Genomic DNA, 27,252 nt, shown 5'->3' with positions numbered 1-27,252 from the left:
TAGCTTTTGGAGGTCCAGGCAAAAAAATTAGAATATTTTTTTATTCAGAAAATTTATTCAAATTAGTGTAAAATGAGTTTACATACACAATTTGTACATTTTCTCTTTTTTATATTTCTTTTTTATTAAAACCATATTTACCTACCCACCTACAAAAAAAAAATTTCCAAAATAGGATGATATAAATAAATAAATGTAAAACACTTCAGTTTCTAGCCATTTAGCAGTAACATGTGTCCTTGTTCCATACATTAAAAATCTGGTGAGAATAAAATTCGCGTTTGGATTGATATACATTGGTATTTAGCTTATGTGCTGAAAACATTCCCTGTTCTTTCTGTATTTTAATTGCTGGATAAAATAACGTCACTTTCATAATCCCGCGGCACGTGAGATAGTTCTCGGGTTGGCCGGCAGAGGCCAGCTGCAACGCGCAGCTCTCGAACAAGCGAGCATCACACTGCACAGCAGGTGTTTATATTTTCTGTCAAAGACGCTTTATTTATGAGAATAAAATATAATGGGATCAACAATACTACAAATAGTGAGTACTTGTTGTACCGTAGTTTTAGCGCCTGCATGAATAGTCCTAGATCTGATAGCACGAATGACTGCTATGCCAGCCGGCACCGCGCCAGCAGAAAAGCAACGACAATTTTGGAGCAGTTATTTGTGAAAGATGTTCACAATGGACCCATCTTGTACCCCTAGCAATGAGCCAGCGCACGCTTATATCACTTTAAATAACATTTGGTCATGTTTGTGATGATAAACTAACAAAAAGTTTCCAAACGTTTCCCAGGCTGAGAAGTGACCTTCGCGATATACGAGAAAATACTTTTCCTGTATTCAAATGTTGTCGGCCGCCAAATTGCTTGCGTAATGGATTTTAGGTTTTTATTATATAGTATGTGTTTGCGGTGTCGGTGTGGCGAGATTAAAAATATAAAATATGTAAGTGATATGTGTACCATTAAAATATGTACATGTTCTAATAAATTTTAATTTTTTCGTAAGGGTCCAGGTATAGGTTGAATGTGTATGCCTGGAACCAACTTTTAACCAAGTTTGTAAATTATCTGTTAGGTTTTTTAAATTTTTCACAATTTTTTTTTGTAATTATTATGTGTTTTATTTCAGGTATGTGAGAAATGAATAAGTGATACAGTTTTCCATAGTAAGGTCACTTAACATAAATACAACCTACAAAATGAATTTCTCACCGTTTGGAGGTCACTTTTCTGCAGCGTCGATACCAATACATCAGTTTGCAGCAAAGTTCACTCACGACGGCAATGGCGGCGGGCTGCCACCACAGGCGGTAGGAGATGCGGGTGGCGCGGGAGCGCGGTACCATTCGAGTCCCGGCCCGGCGCACTTCAACCAGCACCACCCTCCTATCGGCATGCCGGTCAACATGGGTAAGTACCGCGAAACGAACGGTGCTGGCGGCCAGCCGCAGGTTGCCAACGTGATGAACCCCAACTCGAAGTACCACCAAGGCGGGCACCACTACGGCGGCGTGCCGTACGGCCAGGCGAGCGGCGTGCAGCAAGCTCCGCCGGCATCCCCCGTGGGAGACAAGCGGCAGGCGTACCACGGGGACGTGGGGCAGCCCCAGGACTTGTGCGCCACGCTCAAGGAGCTGAAGAGAGAGGAGGACAAGGAAGAGCGGCCGGGCTCGGGGGAGGTGGAGTACAACTCGATGCTGCACCACCAGCATCACGGCACGCAGACGACCGGCATGCCCGCCACGTGGCAGAGCCTCGCCACGCCCGGCTCCACCGTCGCGGACTACCTGTCACATCTGCCTGCCTCCACCCTGCCCATAAGCCTGCACCACTTCCTCAAGTACTCGGCGGAGAACATCAAGAAGGAGCAGGACGCCAACACGGGCGGTGCCGTGCTCGGCGTGTCCACCACCACGCCGGGTGTGATGGGCGGGGCCCCCACCGGCCCGGGCACCAAGAAGAAGAAGAAGAAGAAGGTGCCGAAGGAGAAGAAGCCGCGGCCGCGGCCCGGGGAGATCCGGCTGACGACGGCGTTGGACGGCTCCACGCTGTACTGCTGCCCCGAGTGCCACATGGCCTACCCCGAGAAGGAGCTCTTGGAGCAGCACCTCATGGGACACACGCTGGAGCGCAGATTCGTGTGCGACATCTGCGGGGCGGGCCTGAAGCGCAAGGACCACCTGACGCGCCACAAGCAGAGTCACAACCCGGAGCGCCCCTACGTGTGCACCGTCTGCCTCAAGGCCTTCAAGCGCAAGGAGCAGCTGACGCTGCACTTCGTGATCCACTCGGGGGAGAAGCGGCACGTGTGCACCGAGTGCGGCAAGGGCTTCTACCGCAAGGACCACCTGCGCAAGCACACGCGCAGCCACATCGCGCGCCGCGTCAAGGCGGAGCTGAGTCAGCACGCCCCCCAGCCCCAGCAGGGGCCCCAGCAGCTGATGGGAGTGCCTGCGGAGCAGCAAGCCCCGCCACTGCTCTCCTGAATGGCGGCCAATGGGAACTATGCCAACGTTCCCAGCTTCCTCAACTCGGATCTCCTGGCGTTTGTGTCCGCTGCTAAGGATGCATTCTAAACTCGACACGTTTTAAGTGTCACGTAAACTCGGCATGTTTCAATGTCACATAAACTCGGCATGTTTCAATGTCACATAAACTTGGCATGTTTCAATGTCACGTCTCCGACTGGAACGTTTACTTGGCGTCCGGTCGAGCCAATATTATAATTGCGACCCGTTTGCATATCGCGTCATTGGACGTCTAAAGTGCGCCATGGTTAGTACTGGAGAGATTTTCGTACAATGCAAGCAATTAGATGATAATTCAGGGTGTGTTTTTGCATGGTGTAGAATAATATGATCAAATCTTTTTAGCTATCTCTTGTCTTTCGCAGTTGACAAGCTATAGTTTTTAAAAAATTACCATTGTCAGGTTGAAAATAACATAAAAGTTCTCTCTTAGGAGAACTTTTATAAATGTCTGCAGTGTGTTCATCCATATACTTAAATATGTTTACCTGACTAGATACAAAGTATGGGCCAGATACCAGTCCTCATATTGAATGCCTTTCAATTCCTGTATTATTTGACAGATCTGTGCTGCTTCGAACCTTCCTCTACTTGTAAATGGGTTAGTTAGAAATAACTAGTTGCATTGAAGAAGCATAAACTGTGATATTACCAAAGAGGTTTGGCGTACACTACAGTATTAGATATGTAAATATGCATGCATACACATAGTCTATTAGTTTGTGGTGTGTGTGGGTAATTTTTTTTTTATTTGACATGACAAAGATTTTACCAATTTGTAATTCACATTTTACAGCTGAAAAAGGTCTGCTGTAGGCATCTGTGTGAATGCTGTAGATGTTTCACATTGATATTGATAGTGAGGTATAGGCATTGTTTTCAATTGTGATACTGGTTTCTAGAGATGTTAACAGACATGCTTATTTCCTGGATACTGTATTATGTTGTTGCCTCAGTGAACAGAGTGGTGCAATGAGCAGATCCCATGCCTTTCCACCAGGTTATCGGGGTTTAGTCCTCGTGAATTCCTTTGTGAAATGTGGTAGGCATCATGAGGTGGTGGGGTTTTGGCCAGCAACTCCAGTACACTTTCTGCAAACATCTGCACCTTCTGTACTGTCATACCTCTGTCCTTGTGTCACACACTCCGGTACCAGTCCTGCCAGCATCTGCACCTTCTGTACTGTCATACCTCTGTCTCTTGTGTCACACACTCCGGTACCAGTCCTGCCAGCATCTGCACCTTCTGTACTGTCATACCTCTGTCTCTTGTGTCACACACTCCGGTACCAGTCTTGCCTGCATCTGCACCTTCTGTACTGTCATACCTCTGTCTCTTGTGTCACACACTCCGGTACCAGTCCTGCCAGCATCTGCACCTTCTGTACTGTCATACCTCTGTCTCTTGTGTCACACACTCCGGTACCAGTCCTGCCAGCATCTGCACCTTCTGTACTGTCATACCTCTGTCTCTTGTGTCACACACTCCGGTACCAGTCCTGCTAGCATCTGCACCTTCTGTACCATCGTAAACCTGTCCATTGTGTCACACATTTCAGTACCAATCCTGCAATGTTCTGAAAAGAGACACTTTAATGTTTGAATATACTGCTATAGCTGAAAGTTTTAAAATACATAACAGCATCATTATATAGCAGGGTGGAGTGGATATATTCCGTTGTAGGTACTAATGCATCCTGCAAAACTAGAGACAATACAAATGTATTCCAGCTGTATTATGCCACAATGGATGTCTAAAATACATTAGAAATGCACACATGTGAGTTTGTATTGAAATATTAATATTATTCTTACTGTGGCAGAGTTGAGACTAATAAGTATTAACTGTATTTGCATTTTATAAAATGGAAAAGGCTGCCCATTTGATTAATTGAAAAGGCTTAAATCAGTAAAGAGATACGTAAAATAATCCAATCCCTTACTTTGCACATTTTAAAATTGCTTGATTATTTAGTGATATTAATTTTACTGTCTCGTTCTTAAATAGCACGTCTGCAAATTTCAGTTAGCACGAAATAGTCAAATAGCCATAAGGAAAAAAAAAACGGCCATGACGCCACGAAGTCTGCTTCAACTCGGTAAACAACAGATGTACTTATCGTGGCATACAGTTAGCCATACGCGCGCAGGTCTGCCTACGTCATTGGCTGTTGTACAAACATCAGCTACGGCAAGTTCAGTTGCGGCTATTGGGTGTAAAGGACCAAATGTTTTTACATCCGCGCGTATGTTGCCGGGCCATGATGCATGTCAGTCTAGCCAGTGGCAGGGAACTCGCATGCTCAAACACAAAGCAACGTCTGCCCATTTGTCTGCCGGTAACTGTACGTATGCAAGCACCTGCAGTTGGAATCATGGCTTCCTAGTGAGAGCGTAATGCTTCATGTTAAATTATTTGAGTTGTGACATAATTAGAAGTATTACAGCGAGCAGAATTTCACGAAGGCCACAGTTATGTTGGTCGCACAATCGTACATATCGTAAATAAGTACTCTATCAAAAGTTTATATAAGTCTGATGCTGTAAGTTGTACTAGCGGGAATATATTTGACATTAGATACCGGAACAGAAATGAATGGATGATTCACATGGAAAAGGTTGATAAATGAATGGTGTAATAAAAAAAAACTTGTCCTTACAGGATTGGTGTGAACCAAGTGGTTATACACGAATAAGCACTTTAATATTGAAGTACATAGCCACCTATCTCCCTTTACGCGATGTCGTATTTGTCATACAAAGTGTTCGATGGTAGGATTATGAAGATAAATGGTGTGATGTATTTATCATTGAATGTTATTCTATGCTTTTATAGTACGTGGAGAATATTTCCCTACACATTTCGTGACACATTAAGTAAATTAATCACGCTATTTGTGAAGACTGATGTTTCAAAATACGCGATGAATGAAATGAACATTTTTTGGAAGGCATTAGCGGTGCTAAGTGAGGGATTGGTGTAGTCTCCACGTGACTGCCCAGTTGAAGTGTCTGCCGGGGCTTGCATGTATACCGTAGTAGAGGCAAGACACAGCTCTTTAACACCCGATACCGACTAATGTATGGTTGTCCCTGTTGGCTGTAGAAGCTCCTCTGGCTAGACTCATCCCTGTTGTTTGTTGAGACCAACGTGTGCATGTTGCCCCCCGCTCTGTTCGGCTCACCCTCCGTGGACGGGGATGACGGTGTGCCAGAGCGCGAGGGGAACACAATATGGCGATCGCAATGCAAGCCCTTGTCGGTGCTGACATTCATGTGCTTCATGTTCTGTACCCTAGCTTATGAAACATTCATTTTGTGCAAACATAGAGGTATGTATTTTTGCTTTAGTGGTTACCTGCATCAGGTCTCTTTGCTCGGCATGAAGTTTTTACCTAAGTCTTCCTGGGTCATTCTGACTGCTGGTGCCACCTTACTGTCAACATTTGACATGCGTGTACTGGGTCGTTTAGAAAAGAGTTGCGGGTTCGATCCCACGCCTCACTGTCACCAAGTGGCTTTCCAAGTGATTAGAGCTCATCGTGATGACTGCGTCCCGGTCTTCATCTGCAGCACATCACTGGTAGGCTGCTGTTAGTCTGTGTAGGGCACAGCTTCCTCGCCTCACATTCAGTAAAGACGTGAAAGAGCTCATGAAGTATTCCCTAGTTATAGTTCGTTGCCTAGTCCTGCGAGGGGGCTGCTTGCGGGGGCAGCCCGAGCCCTGGGACGCGTCTGGGAAACACGAGTATGTGGATGAACACTCGCTGCGACAGATGTGCTTATTTTTCTACGCAGTAGTTGTAGTTCCGAGCGTGCGGCAGGAAGCTCGCCAGCCAGGGAGGTTCTGCCGTCTCACGTGTGCTCACGTCACCGGTGTCGCCTGCTGGTTCCTGGGCTCGACTGTGATAGTCATCAACACTGAATCATCGTTTAGTATTTGAAATGTTGTGAGACCATTAAATGAATTAAATCACTGGTGATATAATCAAAATGTTTGATCAGTATATTTTTGATTAGTATGGCTGTAATATAGAGAGTTCTGTTACACATTTATTTCACAAGTCTAAAAATATTTTATTTGAACTTTACGGATATTTTTTAAACTTACTGTAAATGATGATCCTTGGGGATTTCTATGGATTGTATAAAAAGAATGCAGCCCTAAAAATATAATTGTATAAATTATGTTAACGTTCATCGAATGTCGTAACATTCGGGGCAGGTTCGGCACTCTGCCAACATCCTTCAGCAGTCTAGGCACGCTTTTGTGCTGCGGCTCTCTCAAACATCTATACGTTTGTGTTGTGTCAGCTACTTTGCTTTAAAGCATGTATTGTGATTATTGTTTGAGTTTGTTTTCTTTGTTGGCAACTGTCAACAAGTGGAAAATATCTAATTTCATGGCTCGGAGCAGAAAGTCTTGTCGAACGTTATCTTCACAGTTGGACAGCCACCAGTTACTGATTCCAGGCTATGATATTTATACTATCCACATGTTGCCATTTGTAAACAAAAATAATTGGGTCTCAGAAATTATTTGTAGTGCTCTCATTGGTGAAATTGGAAATGAACTCTGTTCTGCTGGGATTGGTGTGTGAAAGAACTAAACAGGTAATTGTGCAATTGTGAAAATCCTTGCTTTTTTTGCAAGTGTTACATGCTAGGGATATTGGGGCTTAGCATATAATTTTCTAGATGTGTGTTTGAGCCTTTATACGTGGGTGAAGTGAAGTTCATGTGGACCATATCCCATAGTATTTGCACTAATGGATGCAAGATAGTGTTGCAGTAGTTTCGAATGCCAAGTTTGAAAAAAATGTTTGATTGGTAGGGTCCAGATTTTTTATACTTGGATAATCTAAAGTGTAGGTTTTCAACCAATTCCCATTCATAACGTGGGTAGCAGACATTCTGCAGAACAAATGTAGCCAGAAAATGTAATGAACAAGTTGAATTTTAAAATCTACATTTAGGTTTTGGGGAATGACGTTTAACATATAAAGTACATCTTTTGTGATTTAGACATGTTCAGTTTGAATACAAATTGTAATTGAGGGTTGCATTCTTTTTTTAAAAGCCTGTGTATATCCCACAGCATGTTGATATTACATCATTGTATAGGTTCCCTCTGAACCTTTATCTGTTGTGACGTCACAATCGCTGGCTATGTATGATTCATTTCCCCCGAGCGATCCCAAACGTAACTGACATGTTGCAGCTTGTTTTTTAGTGCCATCAATTCTAGGTTTAGTTTCTCTAAGCTGCTGCGACTAGTAATTTTATGCTTAGTTTTTCCTAAGAAATGGTCGGAAGAGCGTGACGTGTTCTCTTGGGTGTAAGCATGTGGTTTTTGAGGCTGGGCCTACGGAATTTAATTTTGGTATTTTATTTGAGGTGGTTTCTGTACAGCCTATGAGGAGGAGAGCCCTGTACGGTCGTGTCGGCGTACTTAGAGCTACTGTACTTTGCTTGCCATTTCCAGCAAACAGTGCAAGACTGAATTAGAGTCTCTGCTATCGTGAAACCCTTGTAAAAATGTGATATAATTTAACTTATTTATTGTACATGTGTGAAGTGATAGAAATTGTTACTGTGTGTTTTGGTGTAATTGTAAGATAAAGAAAGGTGCTGTAGTTGTTACATCATGTATGCACTTGAATCGCTATCAATTAAAATCTTGAGTTGGTTTAGTTTGTAACTGACTTTATAGTACTATGCAGAATTGGTGCGAATGCCAATGCTTTGTATGCTTATCTCGTGTTAGCCTGTACAAATCTAAACATTGGGATACCAGCAGTGAATCTGAAATTAATTTGTGTTTTAAATCATTTGAGTTTGAACAGTTGTATTGTGCCAGAGTCAGGTAGCTTCAAGGTAGAGCCATCCAGCTGTGAAGTAGTGCGCTACAGTTTTGGGATTGCTAGCAAACATTTTTCATGTTGGTTGTGATAACCTTCCTAATTATTTTATATTTATTGAGTTTAAAGTGTGCCATTTTTTTTTTTACTTGTAAGTAGACTAGTATTCTTTTATATATATTTTTATTTTATTTTACAAGGTTGTTTCTTAAAGTGTTTTGTAAATTTGTACTTTCTAATCTCACCTTTACAGAGATTTCAAAGCCAAAATACTCACGGAATAGTGCTAGGCACAGAAAATATTGTTTTAGAAAACAACTTAAAATAAGAATAAGAAATATTGTGTTCTAGTATGCACACACAGGGTGCAATGTATTGTATTGACGTGATTTTCAATCCATGAAGAGTACGCATAATTTTTTAATTACCATTTTGTGCCCATCAGGATGTAAATTCATAGTGAAGGTTCATATTTTGCAGTAGTTTCATTGGAATACATAATACTAACTGTTCATGGCTAATTTTGAAGCAGTGTATGAATTATTGTATTTGGAAGAAAAGGTGTGTTAAGTTTGAGCCATCTTTTCACACTTATTTTTTAATCTTTTCACAGTATTAATAACTATTGTTAGCACATTGGGAGCTTTATGTATGCATGCTGGCTTAGACATTGTTTGTATATCATGTCAGAATTTTATACACACTATTTCTTTACTGCGTAAAACTGTTTTGTGGCATGTGTTTCGAAACCAAAGTTTCATAGAAGCAAACACATTTTGTATGTTGATGTATTTTGTGCCTTCGTTTAAAGAAAGGTATTTCCAGTTGAGAGTGGCAGAATGTGAGGACCGCGCGTTACGGCACGCAAGTGCAGGGCACGCGAGACCAGAGCCGTGTCAGCGTGTCTGCCCGGGCCCCCTGGCTGGTCACCAGTCACGGGAAACTGACATTCCTTTCTCACTAGCGACTCAGTTGAACTGTCCCCTCCTTTCTTACTAGTGACTCAGTTGAACTGTCCCCTCCTTTCTCACTAGCGACTCAGTTGAACTGTCCCCTCCTTTCTTTCTAGCGACTCAGTTGAACTGTCTCCTCCTTTTCTTCTAGCGACTCAGTTGAACTGTCCCCTCCTTTCTCACTAGCGGCTCAGTTGAACTGTCCCCTCCTTTCTCACTAGCGGCTCAGTTGAACTGTCAATTCCTTTCTTTCTAGCGACTCAGTTGAACTGTCTCCTCCTTTCTTTCTAGCGACTCAGTTGAACTGTCCCCTCCTTTCTCACTAGCGACTCAGTTGAACGGTCCCCTCCTTTCTCACTAGCAACTCAGTTGAACTGTCCCCTCCTTTCTTTATAGCGACTCAGTTGAACTGTCTCCTCCTTTTTTTCTAGCGACTCAGTTGAACTGTCCCCTCCTTTCTCACTAGCGGCTCAGTTGAACTGTCCCCTCCTTTCTCACTAGCGGCTCAGTTGAACTGTCCCCTCCTTTCTTTCTAGCGACTCAGTTGAACTGTCTCCTCCTTTCTTTCTAGCGACTCAGTTGAACTGTCCCCTCCTTTCTCACTAGCGGCTCAGTTGAACTGTCCCCTCCTTTCTCACTAGCGGCTCAGTTGAACTGTCTCCTCCTTTCTTTCTAGGGACTCAGTTGAACTGTCTCCTCCTTTCTCACTAGCGGCTCAGTTGAACTGTCCCCTCCTTTCTCACTAGCGGCTCAGTTGAACTGTCCCCTCCTTTCTCTCTAGCGACTCAGTTGAACTGTCTCCTCCTTTCTTTCTAGCGACTCAGTTGAACTGTCTCCTCCTTTCTTTCTAGCGACTCAGTTGAACTGTCTCCTCCTTTCTTTCTAGCGACTCAGTTGAACTGTCCCCTCCTTTCTCACTAGCGGCTCAGTTGAACTGTCCCCTCCTTTCTCACTAACGACTTAGTTGAACTGTCTCCTCCTTTCTTTCTAGCGACTCAGTTGAACTGTCTCCTCCTTTCTCACTAGCGGCTCAGTTGAACTGTCCCCTCCTTTCTCACTAGCGGCTCAGTTGAACTGTCCCCTCCTTTCTCACTAGCGGCTCAGTTGAACTGTCTCCTCCTTTCTCTCTAGCGACTCAGTTGAACTGTCCCCTCCTTTCTTTCTAGCGACTCAGTTGAACTGTCTCCTCCTTTCTTTCTAGCGACTCAGTTGAACTGTCCCCTCCTTTCTTTCTAGCGACTCAGTTGAACTGTCTCCTCCTTTCTTTCTAGCGACTCAGTTGAACTGTCTCCTCCTTTCTTTCTAGCGACTCAGTTGAACTGTCCCCTCCTTTCTTTCTAGCGACTCAGTTGAACTGTCTCCTCCTTTCTTTCTAGCGACTCAGTTGAACTGTCCCCTCCTTTCTCACTAGCGGCTCAGTTGAACTGTCCCCTCCTTTCTCACTAGCGACTTAGTTGAACTGTCTCCTCCTTTCTTTCTAGCGACTCAGTTGAACTGTCCCCTCCTTTCTCTCTAGCGACTCAGTTGAACTGTCTCCTCCTTTCTTTCTAGCGACTCAGTTGAACTGTCTCCTCCTTTCTTTCTAGCGACTCAGTTGAACTGTCCCCTCCTTTCTCACTAGCGGCTCAGTTGAACTGTCCCCTCCTTTCTCACTAGCGACTCAGTTGAACTGTCCCCTCCTTTCTCACTAGCGACTCAGTTGAACGGTCCCCTCCTTTCTCACTAGCAACTCAGTTGAACTGTCCCCTCCTTTCTTTATAGCGACTCAGTTGAACTGTCTCCTCCTTTTTTTCTAGCGACTCAGTTGAACTGTCCCCTCCTTTCTCACTAGCGGCTCAGTTGAACTGTCCCCTCCTTTCTCACTAGCGGCTCAGTTGAACTGTCCCCTCCTTTCTCACTAGCGGCTCAGTTGAACTGTCCCCTCCTTTCTCACTAGCGACTCAGTTGAACTGTCTCCTCCTTTCTTTCTAGCGACTCAGTTGAACTGTCTCCTCCTTTCTCACTAGCAGCTCAGTTGAACTGTCTCCTCCTTTCTTTCTAGCGACTCAGTTGAACTGTCTCCTCCTTTCTTTCTAGCGACTCAGTTGAACTGTCTCCTCCTTTCTTTCTAGCGACTCAGTTGAACTGTCTCCTCCTTTCTCACTAGCGGCTCAGTTGAACTGTCCCCTCCTTTCTCACTAGCGGCTCAGTTGAACTGTCCCCTCCTTTCTCTCTAGCGACTCAGTTGAACTGTCTCCTCCTTTCTTTCTAGCGACTCAGTTGAACTGTCTCCTCCTTTTTTTCTAGCGACTCAGTTGAACTGTCTCCTCCTTTCTTTCTAGCGACTCAGTTGAACTGTCTCCTCCTTTCTTTCTAGCGACTCAGTTGAACTGTCTCCTCCTTTCTTTCTAGCGACTCAGTTGAACTGTCTCCTCCTTTCTCACTAGCGGCTCAGTTGAACTGTCCCCTCCTTTCTCACTAGCGGTTCAGTTGAACTGTCTCCTCCTTTCTTTCTAGCGACTCAGTTGAACTGTCTCCTCCTTTCTTTCTAGCGACTCAGTTGAACTGTCTCCTCCTTTCTTTCTAGCGACTCAGTTGAACTGTCTCCTCCTTTCTGTCTAGCGACTCAGTTGAACTGTCTCCTCCTTTCTCACTAGCGACTCAGTTGAACTGTCTCCTCCTTTCTCACTAGCGGCTCAGTTAACTGTCCCCTCCTTTCTCACTAGCGGCTCAGTTGAACTGTCCCCTCCTTTCTTTCTAGCGACTCAGTTGAACTGTCTCCTCCTTTCTTTCTAGCGACTCAGTTGAACTGTCTCCTCCTTTCTTTCTAGCGACTCAGTTGAACTGTCTCCTCCTTTCTTTCTAGCGACTCAGTTGAACTGTCTCCTCCTTTCTTTCTAGCGACTCAGTTGAACTGTCTCCTCCTTTCTTTCTAGCGACTCAGTTGAACTGTCTCCTCCTTTCTTTCTAGCGACTCAGTTGAACTGTCTCCTCCTTTCTCTCTAGCGACTCAGTTGAACTGTCTCCTCCTTTCTTTCTAGCGACTCAGTTGAACTGTCTCCTCCTTTCTTTCTAGCGACTCAGTTGAACTGTCCCCTCCTTTTTTTTTCTTTTTTTTTTTCTCTTCAAAGTATAAACCAAACTAATGTTGTATTTCTGTTGAAAGTTATTGCAGATTGAGTTAAGACCAGAATTTTTTGTGTATGTTCACGTGCTTCATATCCACTTGGCTCTTCTCTTGCCTTGCACTCGCCACGGAAGAGTTGTCATTTTCTTTTCTTGTAAATTTATGTAAAGTATTTTTTTTTTTTTGGAGTGATGAGCTTTTTGGCTTTTTCAGTGCTAGCTTAGTGCACTAAAGAAATTGCTAGTTTCGAAGTACAGAGAATTATCGTTTATTCAAACTTGCACCTTCTACACTGTTTACAGATGATTTATTTTAGCAAGTTTCTCTTTAAACTGTTATTGTTCTTTCCCAAAAAATTGAACTAAGCACCTTGACTTACTAAGCATGTAAATATGTTCTTCAGGCAAAAAAAAAAAAGCATAAATACTAACTATATCATATTTGAAATAGTCAAGTAATTATTGAATTTTTTTGTGATATATTAGTTTTCAATTTGGATGCTTCTGCTTTCACTTGGATGGGGTTTGTTCAAATATCCTGTTACTTGTATAAAACAATCTCAGAAAAATGACAGGCGTTATGATGTTAACAAATGTAATTTCACTTTGAGCATTGCCTAGTTTTATTATAAAGTGACAATTGTTGGCCAAATGCAGACATGAATAGTGTTGTTTCACTGCAGACATGCCATGAGTCCTGGTCGTGTGTTGTGCTGCCGGGGTGAATGAGAGTTCCTCCCCGCCCCCCTTGTCTGGTTGTTTACTGCGTGTTCACTTACAAATGCCTTTGGGTCCATTTTTGATATATTTCGTAATAAAAATCAAGAATATATGGTGAATTGCAGTAAAGCTGAAATAACACAGAAAAGCATGCCAGTACACCATACAACATTCAAATACGAGTCAGTAAACTGTACAACACTGAAACGCATGTCAGGATACACCATACAGTAACGAAAAGCTTGTCAGTATATATCGTACAAAACCAAAAAGCATATAAGTACACTGTATGACATCAAAAAGCATTTCATTATAAACCTTACAACATCGGAAAGCATTTCAGTTACACCATATAACACCGGAAAGCATGTATGTACACAGTACAACACCAAAAGGCATGTCAGTATACACAATATAACACCAAAAAGTATGTCGGTATACACCATACAACACTGAAATACAAGTTATAACACCATATATATCATTGAAATGCAAGTTATATCATGGACTCAAGCATATTTTAACCAAAACTAAATTCAAAATCACAAAAAAAAAAAAATCTTCTAATGTATGAATTTCATGGAATGTCATTATTTATAACAGAAAATTTGTACTATCTTTCATCAGAAAAATTAATTTAATTTGTTTGATCGTGCATCTCTTATTGAATCACTTGCCGATTTCTTTCTTTGTTTTATGTTTTAGACAAAATTATTACAAATGTATTAATGTCTTAAAAATTCAGCTAATTGAAAAATTAACCAATAATACCCTACTCTTCTGTTTTAAAAAATATATATTGGACTAAATATAAAACCTTAAAATCTTGTCAATAATAAAAAGCAAAATGCTGAAATATTCAGTTCGTGGATGGAACCTTGTTGTTCCTCAAGCGGTAGAGACGTGTCTGTCTCGATGCCTGCAGTGCAACATCGCGTCTTGCTTGCACCGCTCCGTTGACAGCTGTATTGCTCCTCGGCTACACTCGGCAGTGCGCTGAACGCCTGCAGAAGCCAGGTTACCGTACCTGCACTCCCGTTATTTATGTGTACCAGTTTAGTTTGGCAAACATGTGTGTTTTCATATTGTTACTGTTCAATTTGTAGACATTTAGTGTCGTTTTCCCTTGTAAATGGTCACTCATTGCACTGTTTCGGGTAAGCAGACTGCGCCAGGCACTGTTTTAGTATTTTTTGACTTACGGAAGAGACACATTTCAAAATCCATTAGTGGTGTTATATTTAGGACCTTGTAAGAACTTGACTGTGCGGCTGGCATGTGGTCGTCAGGAAAAAGAAGGGGAGGGGGGGGAGCTGTATCGCGAACGGGACGTAACCCTGCACATTCCACACCAGGGCCATTCCTAATTAGTGATCTTGCCAACATTTTTAAACGTCAATATATAGTTTTAATGGGAATAACAAAGAAAAATTAAAATATAGTACAGTTATTAAAACAAGTTATGAAAAGTGGCTGTCTAGAAAGAAAAAATACAGATGAGCGTTACTGTTAGAAAGTCTCTGCTATGACGTTGCATCCGTGATTCAATTCTCTTCTTCAAAAAAAAGTCACAATGGAAATGTAACCCTCTAGAAAACAGAAGAAAAAGAAAAGTGACCTTTTGGCGATTATTAATGATATGGTAGCATATAGTCGGACAGTACTCGCTACTTCTTAGTTTACCATTACAGAGGGATTGACTTTCTGTACGATTATGTATTTCATACTTGCATGTGGCTAAAAATTTGTTGTATGTTACTAAAACAATTCATTTAATAGCTTTTTAATTATAGGGATACATATTGTTACAAGTGGGAAAAACAAGTCCAACAGGATAGCCCAATTAATTAATTGTAGTTTTTATTAGCTAATATTTTCACTATTAATTAAATTATGACAATTTGTTTTTCCACAAAGTAATCCCACTTTCGTGAGTCCACTGGACCTCGACTGGACAATGGCTCTCTCTGCTGTTCGTCCCGGTCCCAGCACACTGCCTCGGGCTACTCGCTCCACGCCGCGACACTGTTCCCGTTGCTCCGGTCTCCGCACACGAGGCCCGCTCTGGCGGGTACCTCCGAGGATCCCCCGGTATGGCCACCAGCCCCCCGCAGGAGGTCGTCGTCGTCGCCTTGCGTGCCTGCGAGCCCCGCCCGGGACAGGTCTGGTAGCCCTCAGCAGCCAGAACAGTGGCGTCCTAGTTACGCCACTTCACGTGGACGGGACAGAGAGGTGCAGCTGCTAGTTGGATATCCGTGTAACGGTAGGGGAGGGACTGTGTGCGAGAAGGTGAGGCCTCCCCTGAACTCCCGCTGGCCGGTGCGTCGGGTTGGCCGGCCTGCCTCGCAACACAGGCCTGCCCCATCTCTAGCATCCTTGTAACAGTATGTGAATTACCTCTGAAGTAATGAAAGAATTTAAAACTGTATGTTTTGCTAATTATTGTTTTGGCAGTTTAAGCAGTTTATTTGAACATTGCTGTCTGACAAACATGGCTTATGTTAAATTGTAGACTTGTTGAAGATGTTCACCATGCTACTTTGTCCGCACATCTTAATGGAAATGTTTATGGAAGTAATAGTGTTTGTACCTCAGTTTGTTTTCTCAACTAATTTTTTTTGTTACGTACAGTAGTATGTTGTCTGGTTAGTGACTGTTTGTGGTTTTCAGTACAGTAAAGATATACATATTCAAGCTTTTGTATTGAACAGCAAGTGTACCACAAATACATTGTTCAGTTCAATAAAACAACTGCTTGGGCTTATATTATCTAGTACCACATTGTTTCAAGTGTGAGCCATTTTTTTTTGTAAGATCATATTGTGTGACAGAAAATTAATTAATTTGTACAATGTGCAGATATGTTAAGTGCCATGCACCTTAAGTTTGTTAGGGTATTGTCGAGTGCATGCATTGACACTGTCATAATTATTTCAAATGTGTTTAAAAATGCAGCATAAGAAGCTAGGATATGAACAGTCAGGAAATATATGGAGCTAAACTTTTATTTCTGACATCCAAGAGTGGTGCATTTTGTTCAGCATTATTTCTCTCTTCCCTACAAATTATTCAACGAGACTATTACAGCCTGAAATTTGTTTTGCGAGGCCCGTGAGGTTGAAGTGTTGCGCAAGGCAGTGCCACTCGTGACTTGTGTGGAACAGTTGCTAGCTCCCTCTGCTCTCCTGTTCCATCAACCACTCCGCCGGTCTGCGTCTGGCTGCCGGAGTGAGCGTACACCAGGGATGTGTTCACACTTGCTGTTCAGAGCTATCCGTGTAGACCTTTCCCATTTGGACTCTTTGGGAGTCATCAGCATCTGAAAAATAATAGCACATTCCCGTTGATTAGTATTCCGTGGCACACTCGTCTGTGGTAGACATTGGTAGTGACCGTAGACTATTATTGTGGGGCGTGATGCAGGGATTTGTTTGTCTGTATCGCAAGCATGCAGTACCTACTCGCTTCTGCACAGTGTGTGTTTGTGCTGAAAATGTACGGGATTACAAATTCACTATTCAAAATGAAAACTGGCTTCTGAAAAACTATTAAGTACGTTAAATTTACAATAAAGCCAAACAATTTTTGTAAATATTAAGAAAGCTGAGGACAATTGGCTTACTTTTAAGCATTTGGGAAACCTCAACCTGAAAAGCTCCAATTGTAGTTCAGATGACTTTCTGTCCTCTTACTGACCTCACCAAATTTATTGTGGCTCCTATTAAGGATTATTGAACTCCATCCATATTATTTTATTATGTATTTTTGTAGTTTAATTTAAGAGTTAAGTTTTTTAAAAATTTTCCCAAACAGAGCATAAATATTTGTGCAAAACTAACTATAACTGAATGTAATTTTTTTAAATTTTTTTATTCTTGCATGAGGAATTTTGGGTCACTCAGTCTGTACCTGTTTCCCAGAGGATTCTGTACATCATGATGAACTTTAATATTTAATCTGCAAAGTGATCAATGAAAGGATACAAGGATGTAGAAGTTCTTTCTCAGCTTAAACCCGTAGGAGCCACGCCCACAGAACATTACCGCTGCATATCAACTGTCTCTGTCTTCTGGATCCGCCATAGTGTTCAATATCATCTGCGAATGAAATGGTGAGGACGTATATGGATGGCTCTGTACAAGTAAATGTTAAAAGCAAGTTTAGTGCGACCTCACGTCAGCTGTGTCTCTCAAGCTCACTCGGAATGCTCACTCGCTGGCCACGTGCCAGCCTGTGCTTCATGTCCCGATGGGAAGGTGCCTTCTTTCAGAAACTACATTCTCTCGTTCTGTCGTAGGTGTTCAGTTTATTCACCCTCTTCATCTGCGGTGACATCCCAGTAGTCTGTACATTGCCTTGTCTTCCCGCACAACTGTTGTGGTTCGGCACGCGGCCGTGTAGATCGTCTCGTGGTGTGGAGGCGTCCAGGGGTTACAGTACAAACACCATCAACATTAGTTACAACTGTTTATTGTATGTACATATAGAATTGCTCCACATATTTTGTACGCTGTACCTATTGTAGACTGCAAAGTTTGTGTTTACTACCAAATAGATAACCATGTACAATAATGCTATTATACATACCAGATGTGAACTGTAACATTGTGCTTGTAATCTGTGAACATTAGTGTTGTAGACTTTTGTACAATACTGTGTGTGTAGGCATAAGTGAAAGTAAATTGCTTTTTGCACTAAGAAACTTTCGCAAAAGGTAATGAAATATAGAAATTTCATAGCTAGTAGATTAGGAGATTTTTCCAAGATGCGAGATTGTCTTCGAGATTATGGTGATAAAAATTTGATTATAGAGCATGTAGTGAGAACATACTTGATCAAGTGTGAGACTTTTATAATACTTATTTCTACTTGCATTTCAAAGGTGCAGCAATGTAGCACTTATTGTACACATTAGTGAATTCTTATTATTTATGTTTTTAACTTTACAGGTTTTCACGTGTCTAGTCGAAATGAAGTGGCTATCTGTCGGTTTTTCGACGGCCAGCAAACTTAACACACCTGTGTATGTTAAACTGTACGATCCTGCCATTGCAGTGCCAATTGTCGAAATGTGCATTTCCATTGAGACGTGAGCTACAGTCCGGCTTGTGTGCGTTCGCTCCGTGCCAAATGTCACTGTTAGGTTGGCATGTCTGTCGAAATGTGTGGACATTTTTAGACATGCAATATTGTGTGGTTACATGATTGCCATAGCTACAGTCAGGTTTAGTGTTAAAGTTCTTGCCAATATACTGTACAATGTTTATGAAACTGGTTCATAAAATAAAATTTCCTCAAGAAGATAGTACAAAGACCCTTCATGTGACTGACATAAAATGTTTAAGCTTAAGTTATATATTTTATTTCTTATGTGAAGGAGTAATTTGCTTCCTTATGAGTTCAAACAAATGCTCTCTCAGAAAATGGCTTATACAGTGTTGTTTGTAGATTGTGCATACAGAACCCAGCTGCTTGTATTAATAATTAAAATTAGTATGTAATGGAAGCAGGTCTTTTATTTAATTTTTCATGCAAAACCACAAAGTACCATGAGTGCGAAAATTGTTGGTTAGGTGCTTAATGTCTTAATATTCTCAAACTTTAGGTTTAGTTGCCAGAAATATGGCCAACATAGGCCATACTGAGTGTGTGCAGTAATACTATAAAGACCAGAATTTTGCACAACATTGTATTGTTACAAGCAAGTATTGAATTGATAATACACTCTTTTTGAAGAGCTGTAATTATATGAATAACATTTTTACTCCAAATCCATAAATTTCACACTTAGACTGCTTCCAGTTCTAAAAATAGTATGTAATCAAATTCAAGTTTTTATTTCCTTCAGTTTTGGAAAGATATAAAATTTGAATATTCAAAGTTTTTTCCAAGAAATATTTTTGTCAATATGCAGATATAAGTTGAGTTTCATCCAAATTTACATTCAGTACCATACTTGATTCTCACATTTTTATTCGCAAAGCAGTGCTTTTTGATAGATATTGAAAGTAGGACACTATGTTATCCAAATAAAAATCTATTTAATACATAAAAAACATAGCTGTTAATTTTTATTATCACTAATTAACATTTGAAGTTTTTCTTATTTATATAAATTTAAGTTTGAATTAGACCAGTGGTTTGAGTCCTGGGTCCAATTCTTGTCTGGGGTATGGTAATATTTGGTTTTGGGCCATTGAAGGTAGGTTAACTTACCCTCCTAGCTTTAAAACTAATCATACCATAGTTATAGCGCCACACCATGAAACAGGGAACAACTTAAATTTCTGTTGTGTTGTGTCATTCCTCTGTGGTCCAGGGTGGACATAGCTACGTCTGAGCGACCAGACGTGACGTGTGCGAGCGGCAGCATGGCTGCTGTGGTGGGTCGTAGCCGCATGTCCGTTGGCGTGCCGATCACGCTGCGGCACACTCCCTGGCGCTTGCCGAGAGCTCGCCGGCTTTAGTTGCACACTGTGGATGTTGAGCACGCTGAATAGTGGGGTCTTCCCACTCGTCTGAAAGTGGAATGACGTCGTCCAGGTAGTCGTAACCCTTCGTGAATGCAGACATTGGGGCATGGAGGACGCTGTGTGGCCCCTGTTCTCGCATCGTACAGGCTGGATGGAACACCCTGGCATACCCCAGCCAGGCTACTGCGGGGTCGACGCTGGTCCCAGCTGACTGGGGTGGAGTTCAGCGGCCGGAAGCCGGCGCTCCATCTTTCTCTGGTGCTAATACAACACGGGCATTGTAGGCGTTGTTTCAGGTTTTTGTCACCTCGCCCCGTAGCTTCGCCAGCACTTGCTTTCGGTTCAAGCGCTGCTCCCAGAAACTGTAGCCATGTTAGCATTGGTGAATAGATTGATCGTAGGTTGTAGGTATGTGACGGGATATTATAGTGCATTGCAGGAGGGGTCAGCCATGACGAATACATCTTGCCTTTCACTTTTGACACATATATACAGTGGCTTGGTGGGTTAATGGGACATGATGGTGTGGATGATTCAGGATCAGCTCTTCAGCTCCACTGGGATGCAGTAGGTGGTTGCTTATGTAAACAAATAAACCAGAGACCAGGGTTCGTATCCCTCCTTAGTATTCTTAAAAAATTCTTACTTTGTCTTTGATTGAATAAGGGCCATTAGAAGTCCTTAAATTCACTAAGAATCCTTAAAAACTTCTTAATAAAGACTGATAGTATGCTTTTCATGGATAAATCCGGGTATTTCGTGTTCTTTTGTTACTGACTTGGCAACAAACAATGCTTTGCGTGTGCAAGTACAATTGGAAAATTTTGGGCCACACGATTAGAATTTATGCATAAAAATATTTTGATTTGTTTTTCTTATTTTGTATTTTACTTTTAAACAAATAAAAGCTGTTTTTTTTATGAATTACTTTGAACTTTTAATTTAAATGTAATTAGTGATCAAAATAGATTTTAGGACTACAAATTTCAGATTGACACAATGCTGAGTTAGATGTGTTCCAGAGATAATGATGGACAATAGGGGTTTTCTATAAGAATTGAAACAACCAACAAAATTATTTTTTGTGCATTAATTTTTAACATTGGTTTTTCCTTGAAGTATTTTGTGATATACAATTTTTTCTTATGAAGGGATTTTGTGATACTACAAATTGTTTTCTACCTCAGGTTAATGGTGAAGGCGATGAAGTAATGGGGGTCCTTAAAAACTCCTTAATTTTTGATTGCACGAGAGAGTACGAACCATGGAGACATAAAGTCTCATGTTTCCTGTGCAAAAAAAATACTGCGAGTCATACTAGCTGTAAAAGTACATGTATAGTTACCCAGCATAGGGACGAGTGAGGTGTCAGTAGGCCCGGGGCGGTGCTGATAGTCCGTGCTCCCTGGGGCCGGCTGGTACTCCGCTGCTGTACCGCGTCTGGGCGGTGTCGCCTCGCCGGCCTACTGTTGGGGCGGCACCAAGAGCACCTGGTCCCACGGGTTCCGGTGCCACACGAGCTGTAGGTTTCTCTTTTGTTGCATGTGTTTTTCCACCGTCGTGTGGGGGCAGGGCCAGAGAAAAGGTTGCAGCTCATCTAGAAGAGACTTGATGGCAGTGGCGGATCCAGGATTTTGGTTTGGGAGGGGCTTGACACAGCTGAGGCTAGCCTTTATCAAGGCAAACACTAAAACAATAGTGGACCCAGATGCTTTTGGAGGGGGCTTGTGCCCCTTAGCCCCCCCTCTGGATCCGCTACTGCTTGATGGGTACTGCGCTGGTCAGCTTGGCTTCTGGTGCGATGCGGTGGAACAACTTGATCTGTTGTGCGGTGAAGAGCTCGAACAGGCGTGCAATTTGATTAATGAATTGATGCCATAACATCACATCAGCCCCTACAGGTTCCACCAGTTTCAGGCCAATTGACTGTGCCACTTATTTAATTTTTCGGCAACAACATTTTTGTCTAAAGCTCTTGGCTGTGAGCCTGTGCACACGCGTCCCGTGCAATCGGCTGGAGTCCAGTTCACCGTGCTGTGCGATACATGATGCCTGGCTTCGCCGTGCTCTCGCCACACGTCCGTCTGTAGTCTCAAGATGGCATGTCACTGTCTTCTACTTGCCGTAGCAGCATCGGTTCCCAGGGTCGTTTAGTCTGCTCGCCCATGCGTCTCTGCTCACGTACAGTGTAGCTCGTGCCTGTGGTAGTGTGATTCCCTCCTCTAGCTCTAAAAATACAATTAGTGTCTACGCATCTTTGTGGGCCACCCAGGTGCTATTTTTCTCCCTTCAGATGCACTATGTATAATTCTGCAGTACAGTCTTCATCCCCCCCCCACTCCCCAATTAATGTGCATGGCATGTAACTGAACTGCTTACTGCCCTCTAGTAGAATTTGTTTACAACATGTTACTGTAGACATTAGTAATTAGCACGTAACCCCATCGATAGGGAATTTTCCATCTCATCTGAAGGCCCACTTACATATACCATACAATATCTCTCTGACATTTTCACATTACCAGTGTGAACATGCCTAACATTAAATGTTACGTACACATGCAACTAAAATGGTAGCTACACATTGCACTACTTTCTTGTCTCAAGTGTAAACGCTAAAGGCCCTATCACACGATGGAAGTTTCATTGCAGGGTCTTCCATGAAAGCTGGTATGGGTGATTCTGTGGAAGAATTAACAAAGGGCTGGCTGTTTTCATGGAAGTTTTTGTAATCGTTCGTGTTCGAATTTCTGTGGAAGGTTTCGTACAGGGTGGAAATTTTATCTAATCAGAATAAACTAGTGTGCACCTAGTGTTAAAAACTGTAATTTATTTTGGAGGGATTCTGATGTTTTGATTAGGTATTGTTTGAAAAGTGGTGAACATGTATCTATTCATTTTGAAGTGGTTGCAGCAAACATTATGCGAAAACTTTTATTAATCACAGGCGATTATATTATGGCTACGATTGATGACACATCACATGAAGAGAGTAGGGGGTTGTGGGTTCGATTAGAACTGCCGGTGAAGCTTAATTTATAAGTACAGAGTCTGAGCCTCAAGAGATTCTACACCCTCTTTAGTCCTGAAGATCCCACTGTCATTTTTTTTTTTTTTACATTATTTTTAGGTTCTGCCATACCTTTTCCAGAGTATCAATGTTTCTGTTACTGGTGAGTTTAAACTACCGTCATATAGATAGGTCAGGCACTTACTATCCTTTGCTTTGGTGTGTCTTGTCAGCTTGATGAAGCTTGCGGTGGCCTGCGAACTATTGGCGCTAGTAATAGGTGTTTCCTTCGTTAACGTTATGTTGAATGGGAGTTTCAATTAAAAGTAGGCTTTTTAAAAAAAATTTGTTTTAAACGTTGTGTAAAGTTTAGGGTTTTTAATTTATTTGGAAGCTTTGTTGGGTTTGAATACATAGTGACGTCGTACCGACCATGGCCGTTAAGCCTGTGCTCCGCACCGCCAGTACCGTATCCCGTTTTCGGAGCGCGCCCCTCGCTCAGCCGGATTGAGTCAAGCGAGTGCCCCGGGCGTGACCTCAATTAACTGAATTAAACATCAGGACACGAAACCCCGAGGGCTCGAATTTACATACACTGTTCTGGTTGTTCTACGGGTCGCACGTCGCGCACGGGAGGTGCGGGGTGGACATTTTATTGTTCACGATTTACACTGGTTCATTACATTGGGCGCGAGGTCTACTCGGCGGTACATGACTGCCAATGAGGCGTCGGAACACGTAGAAGTTTTGATTACACTGTTATTACAATTACACTTGACAAAACGGCACCCTGTGGTGCTCTTACGTACACGATTACACTCCACACGTTATCTGAGAGGGACACCTGCATGCCTCTACGTGTTTACTTATAAGTCCTCACGCCAGTCGCAGTTGAGGGAGAGCGTTCGATTAGCGTCGGCTAATCTCGTAATCGGTAAATTGCGACGCGCGGGCTCACCTGTGTGGACCGCGGCTCGCTACTAAATTAAAAACATGTTTAAGCTTGGATGCAGCCTGTGCCTGTGCACTGGGCGATTAACTAAAGTTCTTGGGTGGCGGGAGACGGCCCGTACCGTATACTGCACGGCCCCACGTAATGCTTTGTGTGGGGCGTTTTAAATTGACGCGGCTGGGTTAGGCCCTACACTGGAAAAGGACCGGGCGCACACAGGGAGTATTTAAAAAAAGGTTTTGGTGGTGACTATAATAATTACCAGATGGACGTTCGGTGAAACAAAGAAATGCTGGCTCCCCGTGGGACGTGCGTCCGTCCCGGTCCACGAGTCGCGCTGTACTGGCGTCTGGCCCTGGCGCGAGGGGAGGGGTGAGCTCCCTGTCGCGCCAGAGTTTCTAAAGTTCCGTTATTCGTAAAAAATTACATTAATAATAAAAAGCAAGTGGCTCTAAATTCATACAATAAAAATTAATGATTAACTTAATATCTATATATGTTTTAGAATTGACATTTAATAAGTTTGTCTAAAATAAGTTTGAATATTAGAGTCAAGCTGGAGACTGTCTGTTTCTTGATAACTACTCCAGTGGCGAATGATAATGCTAATTTGGGGCGGTTTGCGTTACGTCACACATTTCACTACCGTCAAACGGGGTGAAATTGTGCCATAGGGGGCGAAATTGTTCAAAATCGTATTTCTTAATGTCCCTCGATTCGTGTTAGTTTTACGACGACTTTATGACAGAAAATTGATGCTCCTATGGATACTTTACTATTGTACATATCTTTGGAAATTCTGTTTCCCGCCTTTTCTAAGTAGTGACTATTTGTTTATTGTGAGGTTGAGTAGCATTTGCAGGTTATGTTGGACACTTTGTTCTGGAACACAATACTGAAGTGGTTGAAACAAAACTTTGTAAGTACCAATTTGTTGTGCATTTCATTATGATTAATTTGATGTGATGTATAGTAAGATAGGTAAAAAATATTTTTATGAATTAATTTTTTTTTGTTTCGCACAACAATTATTGGGGGGACTTTGTGCCAATTAATTCGGCACAAAGTCACCCCTTTGTTTGTAGTATTTACAATAAAATCATTACCTTGAGTAGAACAATCGACGCCATCTTGGATCAACATAAAAACAATCTAGCCTAAATACCAAAGTTAAAGCAACAATTATATAAATATAATTCACACCAACAATAATAAATAATAAAAAAAACTGCTAGCTCAATTTTTTCCATCAATACCATTTCGAAAGAACACATTGCAGAATTACTTTTATTAAAACGAGAGTAATGCATGTTGGTATTTTTGTTTTTTCATTTTAGGTTCATTAATAATGGTGCGGCACTATGTGAGAAAGCGTGGAAGTCGTCAATATAAAAATTATTCAGAAAAAAATCTGGAAAAAGCTTTGAATGAGGTTCGTGCAAAGAAGATTTCTGTTCGTGCAGCTGCTGAAAAGTAAGTTACCAAAAATTTTGTAACTTCTTTACACTTTTTCTGTGCAATAACATTTCCTGTATCTATACTGATACTTGGTTAATATTGTTACAGATATGGCATTCACAGAAACACACTTTCTGGAAAAATCCATGGTAAACATCCAAATGCTTCAGGTGGGCAGACAACATTTTCCAGCGATGAAGAAGGCTTGTTTGCGAAGTACATTATTGCTATGTCAACTTATGGGTTCCCACTGACTGCATTTGATTTGCAGATGACTGTAAAGAACTACCTTGACAAATGTGGTAGACATGTAAAGAAGTTTAAAAACAATGTCCCAGGGCGGGATTGGGTAGAATCATTTCTCAAAAGGCACAAACAAGATTTAAGTACAAGACTTGCAAGAAATATCAGTCATGCTAGGGCTCGTTCTGATGAAGGGACCATCAATACTTTTTTTGATAATTTTTCCAAAGAGGTGGAAGGAGTTCCACATTCTAATTTATGGAACTTCGACGAAAGTAACTTGGTAGACGATCCGGGCTGTAAAAAAGTTATAGTTATGAAAGGTACAAAGTACCCTGAAAAAATTAGAAATGCTACGAAAGCATGTACCACTATAATGTTATGTGGAAATGCAGAAGGGATTCTTGCCCCCATTTACATTAATTACAAAGCTGAGAATCTGTGGCAGACTTGGACAGAGGGGGGACCAGACGGGGCTCATTACAATAGAACCAGATCCGGATGGTTCGATGCTGCGTGTTTTGAGGACTGGTTCACAAAACTTATGCTCCCAATTCTTAAACAGCAACCAGGAAAGAAAATTATAATGGGAGATAATTTGAGTGCCCATTTGAATATAGAAGTTCTAAATCTCTGTGAGAAATAAAATATTTCGTTCATTTTGTTACCTCCAAATGCTACACATCTACTACAACCTTTGGACGTAGCATACTTTCGCTCCATGAAAGGTGAGTGGCGAAAGATTCTGAGTGAGTGGAAAGAGACATCCTATGGAAGCAGATGTGCTACTATACCAAAAGATCAGTTTCCACATCTTTTGAAGACCTTGTTGGATAACCTTGCAGTAAGAGGACAACAAAATTTGAAGTCTGGCTTTAAGAAATGTGGGCTTGTGCCACTAGACAGAAATAAAGTTCTAGCAAAACTGTGTGACAGTGTAATGAAAGAAGTTACAGATGCTGATAACTCTCCAACCTTAAGGATCAGTGACAGTTTTTTAGAGGAACTGAAGAAAAGAAGGCACGAAGAAGTGAAAACGCATGGGAAAACAAGAAGGCGGAAATTAACTGTACCACCAGGAAAAAGTGTTTGTGCAAATGATTTGTCAAGCAATGCATATGAAAATGAGCCTAGTACCAGTCAACCGAAAACAGGTCGGAAAAATCAGAAACAGAAAACCTGAGATCAACAAGACACCAGTAGCAGTGATATAGAAGATGATGTGCAATATGATGATACTGATGCCAGTGTAGAAGATCTTATTGAGTCAGACTCTGAATCTAATGATTCAAATGGACGTGTGGTAGTTACAGACACATTGGCATCAAGTGTGTGTGATTCTCTGTCGAAAGATCTTAGTATTGGGGACTTTGTAGCATTTCTTTATGATGACATAGTTTATCCTGGGACAGTTACAGCGATAGACGAATCAGATGTCAGAATAAGTGCTATGAGCTGGACTGGTAAATACTGGAAGTGGCCTGAAAAAAAAGATGAAATCTGGTATAAGAAAACAGTTGTTATCAAGATGCTTCCTCACCCAAAACAATTATCACGAAGGGAGCTGTACTTGGTGGATCTAAAAAAATGAATCGTTTATGCTTACCTATGTAAATGTTATTTTGTTGCCTACTGTATGTACACAAGTAATTAGGTACCGGTATATGGTATCATTTCCAAGTAGGTAAAGAAATGTGATTTGGTAAACCTATGTTAATTTTGTGAAAATTATCCTTGTAAAGTCACGCTAGGCACTAGTATTTTATGTGTAACATGTTTTTTTTTTGCAGTAGTAATAGCTTTGTTTACCGTGTTTGTTAATTGGCAAACATAATTTCAATATATGTATGTTTTATCAAAAGTTGTGTTACCCAAAAATTTCTCCTTTTGAATAAGTATACAAAAAGCTATTAGAAGGTAAATTTACAGCATTATTTA

The 27,252-nt window shown here is 41.8% G+C and overlaps 2 protein-coding genes and 1 long non-coding RNA gene across 3 annotated transcripts; 2 read left to right on the top strand and 1 right to left on the bottom strand.

Moving 5' to 3' along the window:
• Positions 1 to 426: 426 nt before the first annotated feature.
• Positions 427 to 9,561, top strand: LOC134535473 (fez family zinc finger protein erm-like). Its single transcript, XM_063374585.1, has 2 exons — positions 427 to 544; positions 1,141 to 9,561. Exon 2 carries the CDS (start codon positions 1,211 to 1,213, stop codon positions 2,495 to 2,497), a length of 1,287 nt encoding a protein of 428 aa, XP_063230655.1. The 5' UTR covers positions 427 to 544; positions 1,141 to 1,210; the 3' UTR covers positions 2,498 to 9,561.
• A 5,388-nt stretch (positions 9,562 to 14,949) lies between these two features.
• LOC134535475 (uncharacterized) lies at positions 14,950 to 25,367 on the bottom strand. Its single transcript, XR_010075626.1, has 2 exons — positions 24,720 to 25,367; positions 14,950 to 16,497 (listed from the first exon to the last, which is right to left on the bottom strand). It is a non-coding gene; the product is annotated as an uncharacterized LOC134535475 (long non-coding RNA).
• LOC134535474 (jerky protein homolog-like) lies at positions 24,857 to 26,008 on the top strand. The gene is made up of 2 exons (XM_063374586.1): positions 24,857 to 25,086; positions 25,180 to 26,008. The coding sequence occupies exons 1-2, from the start codon at positions 24,962 to 24,964 to the stop codon at positions 25,958 to 25,960; spliced, it is 906 nt and encodes a 301-aa protein (XP_063230656.1). The 5' UTR covers positions 24,857 to 24,961; the 3' UTR covers positions 25,961 to 26,008.
• The last annotated feature ends 1,244 nt before the right edge of the window (positions 26,009 to 27,252 follow it).

The sequence above is a fragment of the Bacillus rossius genome, chromosome 8 (assembly GCF_032445375.1).
Source record: "Bacillus rossius redtenbacheri isolate Brsri chromosome 8, Brsri_v3, whole genome shotgun sequence".
Taxonomy (NCBI): Eukaryota; Metazoa; Arthropoda; class Insecta; order Phasmatodea; family Bacillidae; genus Bacillus; species Bacillus rossius.
This window is presented reverse-complemented; position numbering and strand designations above follow the sequence as displayed.